Raw genomic sequence first — 5312 nt, 5'->3', positions numbered from 1 at the left:
ATTCAATATATGTATCCATGTACTGATTTGTATCTGAATTACCCATCAGGCTAAAAGTCCTGGCTTAAGAAAACCAGGTAAGAAAAGTCTAAGTCTTCCTGCCGTATGTAAGTACTGTTTTTATAACTCTTATCAAAAAGCTAAATGGTTAAGGGAGACAAGCATGGTAATCCCTACCAAAATACTAAAGTGGCAGGGAGCCATGAAAATGGGGGAAATTAGAGAATATTGTAGCCTTGGGAGCATCATAATTACCGATGACGATTTCTTTTCTTTTGTGTACTGACTGCAGAGAAAGGATCAAGCATGGGAGACAAGGTATATTAAAGCCTTTCTTCTGATCATTTAGAAACAATCAGGAAAACACATTCTCTCTGGAGGAAAGACACAGACAGTGAAAAAGCAGCGTATGAGTGCTTTGGAGGCTGAGCCAGTCTGAATTCCTGCAGCCCATCAGTCCCGAAAGGATTTTTCTTTCGCTCTGAGTTAACAGAATTATGTTCTAATCGAGGTCTGTGAATAAGACTAAGGGTTGGAATAAATTAAGGACGTCCTTTACAAAAAGTAGGAAAGGCATCAAATTGCTTAGCACTTAGCAACACTTCAAGTTCAGCTATTTTAATAAATAGTTTGACTTTTGTTTAAAAAAGTAGGAGTGGGTGGTAACCATCTGTTTTCTAAGATAAACGGGCTTCAGCAATGAAGGCCCAGCAGACCATGATCATTGGAGCAGGGAAAACTCGGAGAATTGGAATCTCCAGACAAACCTGCACAGAGAGGGCAGCAGAGGGCCCGGGGCAGGCGGCCTCCCCTCTGCCGGCCAGGAAGCGGGCTCCTGTCCCGGCTCAGATGGAGGGCAGGCGTGGGGACTGAGTGTGCAGTGGACAGAGGACGGCTGGGAGGGGCGGGCCTGCAGGAGACGGGGGTGAGGCGTGGACGGGGGAACCCTGCCGGCCTGTCGCCCTCTCGCCCAGGCGCTGCCATGCACTGTCCCCTCTGGCGCTGCTGCGTCATCTCCATGGGCCTCGGGGTCCTGTGGCTCCTGTTCACGCTGGAAGTCCCCAGGGAAGTTGAAGACGACCAGGACAGGATGGCTGTCAAGGTCCAAGCAGCGGCCTTGCCCTCACTGTGCAGGTTCAGGGTGGGTGGGGGGTGTGGACAGCACCCACCCCTCTCACGGGAGAGCAGGAGGCTCTGAGGGGTGGGTGCGGACCTGGCTGGACCCACTGGTTCCCAGAGAAGCTGATTCCCCATCCCCACCCCCATATTTGTTAAGGTAAGGAACACAGCAAGTACTGTGTGAGCCCTGGATGCTCCATCTGTGGTCAGATGTCCTGATGCCACGCCGGGCTTGCTCTGGGGGGAGTGAGCCAGTCTTTCCCTGGAGGAGCTCTGGGGAGACCACTAGCAATAAAGCCCATGCTTTCTATGGCAGGAGGACCAGATGTTCGCTCTGCCAGTACCCCAGGAGGACAGCTACAGGAGAAGGAAGGGCCTGGGGCCACTAGAAGACTGGCGGAACCTCACTTCCAAATACCTGGAAAAGCTCCAGCAGAGAAAGAAGAGTGAGTTCCAAGGAGGGGAGTGGGTCCCATGGGAGCAAGAGGGTCAAGAGGAGGAAGGGGGAGGGCTCCCTGGTGTCCAGGGGTGAGGACTCTGCGCGTCCACTGCAGGGGGTGCAGGCTCGGTCCCTGCCTGGGGCATCAAGATCCTGAATGCCATGTGGTGTGGCCAAAAATAGAGGGAAAGAAGAAGAAGAAGGTGGGGACTCGGAGAGAAGAGACAGGGAGAGAGGGCAGGGTCCCCAGGCGTCTGTGGGCGGGTAGACAGTCCTTTCCCCGTCAGGGCACCTGGTCTCAGGGATGAGGAGCAAGGAGGGGGAAGATAAAGTGGCTGCTCCCGGAAGACAGCCTGAAAGCACCTGGGAGAGGGGGGCCTTCGGGGCTCACAGCCCGACTCACCCAGATTGCAGCTCAGGGGTGCTGGGACCCCTGGAGCCACGAGGGCTCCACAGAGCTGAGGCACGGCTCAGGCTCCTGACTTCCAGGAGAGGGGCTCCTTCCAGGAGATCTTCTTTAAAGGAGAGCTTTGTGAAGATGAGCTAGGTAAAATCAGAAGGAATGACATATGTATGTGCTCAGTGCTTAAACCACGGGCAGCAGAACCGTGGCTCCAGGAAGCCTCGGAGGCCGCGGGGAGTAGCACCCTGGCTTGGGGCTCCTCAGGCTTCGGAGTGCACACCAGGCACCTGCCGACGGTGTCCAAGCGCAGAGTCCAGGTGGGGGCCCCCCCCGCACCCCACTCCAGGGGGGCGAACGGGAGCAGGCAGGCGTGAGAGAGCCGGCGCCCCGCCCCCTGACGCCGCCACTTGCCTCCCCAGCGTGGCTGACGGTGGGCATCTCCTCGCGGCCCCGACCGGGGCCCGACCCCAGCGGCCTCCTGTACACTCTCCTCTCGGTGTTCCGCGCCACCTCGAAGGTGGAGCAGAAGCGCCTCACGGTGCTGGTGCACCTGGCGGGCGCCGACCCCGCCTGGCTCGGGGAGACCGTCCTGAATATTTCCAGCCTCTTCAGCCCGCAGATCTTGGCGGGGCTGCTGCTGCTGATCCACGCGCCCCCAGACGCCTACCCGCCCGCGGGCGCCGGGGCCTCCGGCCGGGAGCTCTACTCTGAGCAGAACGTGGATCACGCCTTCCTCATGAGCTCTGCCTCGAAGCTCTCGGAGTACTTCCTGCTGCTGGAGGACAACGCCTTCTGCGCCCCCAACTTCATCAGCCACGTGCAGTGGAAGGTGGACACGCTGCGGTCTCAGCCCTGGGCCTTCCTGGAGTTCGCCAACCTGGGCGTCCTGGGCAAGCTCTTCCGCAGCAGCGACCTGCCGACGCTGGCCCACTTCGTGCTCCTCTTCTACCGGGAGAAGCCCCTCGACAGGCTGCTCGCCCACTTCCGCGTCCTCCTGGCCCAGAAGGACCCCATCCTGTGCACGCCCTTCCTCTTCTACCACAGAGCCACCTACCACCCCCTGAACGAAGGGCAGAAGGCCTCGGGCGCGCGCAGGAAGAGCCCCTACGCCCCTGACAACCCGCCGGGAGCGGCCTTCACCGACATGAAGGTGTTCGAGGTCCACTTCCCCTGGGAGGCCTACACTCTGGACGAGTCCTTCTTCTGGACCCACAACGTGAGTGCTGGCAACCACCTGACGGTCATCCTGAACCAGCCAGCCGACCTGAGGAGGGTGCAGGTGCTGACGGGCACCATCGTGGAAGGCAGGCACGCCCTGGAGAGGGGGCAGGTGGAGCTGGGCTACGGGCCCGAGGGCATGCCGCAGTGCTGCTCCAGCTTTGTCCTGCTGGGCCGCCTCCTGGAGGGGCAGCTGGATCAGGAGGTAGTGCCCAGGTCTGTGGGGCACCAGGTGAGCTGCGTGAGGCTGCTGGCGAACGCCAACCAGGCGGGCGGGCTCATCGTCAGGCACATTTACCTCTGGGAAGAGCATGCCAGAGACACGGGCCACTCGGGATGAAGACAGACCAGGAAGACAATGAAAAATTAAAATCTTGCAGCCACATCATTCTAGGCTGTCTGAGTGATCTGGGGCCAGGGCGGGTGGGGGGTGGGTTGTGCCAGGGAATGAGGGGCAGAGAGGGAAGACAGTGTAGTGCCAACAAGATGCTCCACCTGCTCCTTCCTTTTTCTACCCAAACAAGGGACTCTTACAGGCCCTCTTTTCCTGGGCCAGATGTAGCTTAGCCCAATTTGGGACAAGGCCCTGGTCACTCCCAGAACCTTTCTATTCCTGGGGTGCTGAGGTCAGCTCAAGGACAGGGTGATAGTGTGTGTTCTCCCAGCGGGAGGAGCGGGGTAACAGGAGGGGAAATCATAGCCAGGCCCTGGAATTCACACAGAAGAAGCTAAGAAAGGGTCTCTCATGAGAAGTCAAACTCCCCAGGGCTCTGGAGTTCACAGACATGTGCACAGCAGGGAAACGAAGCCCCTGGCCCTGTCTTTCTGAGCTGTTCTGTAGCGCCAGCCCAGTTCCCTCCTTCCCTCACAGACGGCTGCGGAACGAACAGTTTGCCACCAAACCATCACCTTCTCCTCGGTGCTCACTCCTCACCCCCACACCGGCTTCTGAATCCCAGCACTGCTGAGACTCCTCCCTGTTTGTAATGAGAAAAATTGTCAAACCTAGAGGAGTTTCCAGATCTCATTCTTCTTAACTCTCTGCAGCAATACACAGTACAAATTAGTCTTCTTCTTGACTCCGGGGATTTGTCCATCCATCAGAATGCCTGAATCCCTACTATGTTCTGGGCTTCCCAGGTGGTGCTAATGGTAAAGAACTCACCTGCCAATGCAGGAGACTAAGAGAATGGGGTTGCAGGTTCAACCCCTGGGTCAGGAAGATCCCCTGGAGGAGGGCGTGGCAACCCGCCCCAGTATTCTAGGCTGGAGAACCCTACGGACAGAGGAGCCTGACGGGCTACCGTCCATGGGGCTGCACAGAGTCAGACATGCCTGAAGGGACTTAGCAGGCTCGCACGACTATGTTCCAGGGACCAAAGGAGCTCCTCTTGGGGTTAAGAAGTACAGGACCCCGGGGGAGTATGGCCCTGTGTTAAAACTTCATTGGAAGCTTAGGAAAGGCTTTCTGGAAGTCACGATGTCTAAACCTGACCTACCAGATTTTCGGGGAAGAAAGCCAGGTGATGAGGAAGGTTCAGGAAGATTTTCCAGTAAAAGAAATAGCGTGTGGGGAAGTGGGCCAGAAGTGAGAAGGAGCTTGGCTCACTGGGGAAAACCACTCATTTAATGGGGCTGGAAGTGGAGGGCGAGCTGGAGTAGGAGTGAGACAGAAGACGCAGCCGCAGGACTAAGAAATAACCAGCTTACAAGAGGCCGTGGGCAGTTCAGTGGGGAAAGGATGACCTTTGCAACAAGCGGTGCTGGGACAGCTGCCTGTCCACATGCCAGGGAGCAAAGCGTGGCTCCTACCTCACATGAAAGACGAACCCAGAATGGATCTAGATCCAGATGGAAGAGCTAAAAAAGAAAAAGCTCTTAGAAGAAAACAGAAGTGTAAATCGTTGTAACCTTGGTTAGGCGATAGATTCTTAGATACGACACCAAAAGCACAAGTCACCAAAGGGTCGTGGTTGGTGGTTTAGTCATTGAATCGTGTTCGACTCTTGGGACCCCACGGACTATAACCCACCAGGCTCCTCTCTCCATGGGATATCCCAGGCAAGAACACTGGAGTGGGCTGCCATTTCCTTTCCCAGGGGAACTTCCCAACGCAGGGATCGACCCCACGTC

At 57.0% G+C, this 5312-nt stretch overlaps 1 protein-coding gene across 1 annotated transcript; it reads left to right on the top strand.

Moving 5' to 3' along the window:
- The first annotated feature begins 982 nt into the window (after nt 1–982).
- LOC129654335 (alpha-1,3-mannosyl-glycoprotein 4-beta-N-acetylglucosaminyltransferase-like protein MGAT4E) lies at nt 983–3519 on the top strand. The gene is made up of 3 exons (XM_055583824.1): nt 983–1141; nt 1436–1565; nt 2381–3519. Exons 1-3 carry the CDS (start codon nt 983–985, stop codon nt 3517–3519), a joined length of 1428 nt encoding a protein of 475 aa, XP_055439799.1.
- The last annotated feature ends 1793 nt before the right edge of the window (nt 3520–5312 follow it).

The sequence above is a fragment of the Bubalus kerabau genome, chromosome 5, assembly GCF_029407905.1.
Source record: "Bubalus kerabau isolate K-KA32 ecotype Philippines breed swamp buffalo chromosome 5, PCC_UOA_SB_1v2, whole genome shotgun sequence".
NCBI classification, from domain to species: Eukaryota; Metazoa; Chordata; class Mammalia; order Artiodactyla; family Bovidae; genus Bubalus; species Bubalus kerabau.
The sequence above is the reverse complement of the archived record's forward strand: the minus strand, read 5'-3'. Positions and strand labels throughout refer to the sequence as shown.

Excerpts from the sequence above, each read along its gene's own strand:
- LOC129654335 (XM_055583824.1), top strand. The coding sequence starts at position 983 with ATGCACTGTCCCCTCTGGCGCTGCTGCGTCATCTCCATGGGCCTCGGG. Across the intron at positions 1,142-1,435 it reads CCTCACTGTGCAGGTTCAGG|GAGGACCAGATGTTCGCTCT; the intron begins GTGGGTGGGGGG and ends TTTCTATGGCAG. Across the intron at positions 1,566-2,380 it reads GCTCCAGCAGAGAAAGAAGA|CGTGGCTGACGGTGGGCATC; the intron begins GTGAGTTCCAAG and ends TTGCCTCCCCAG.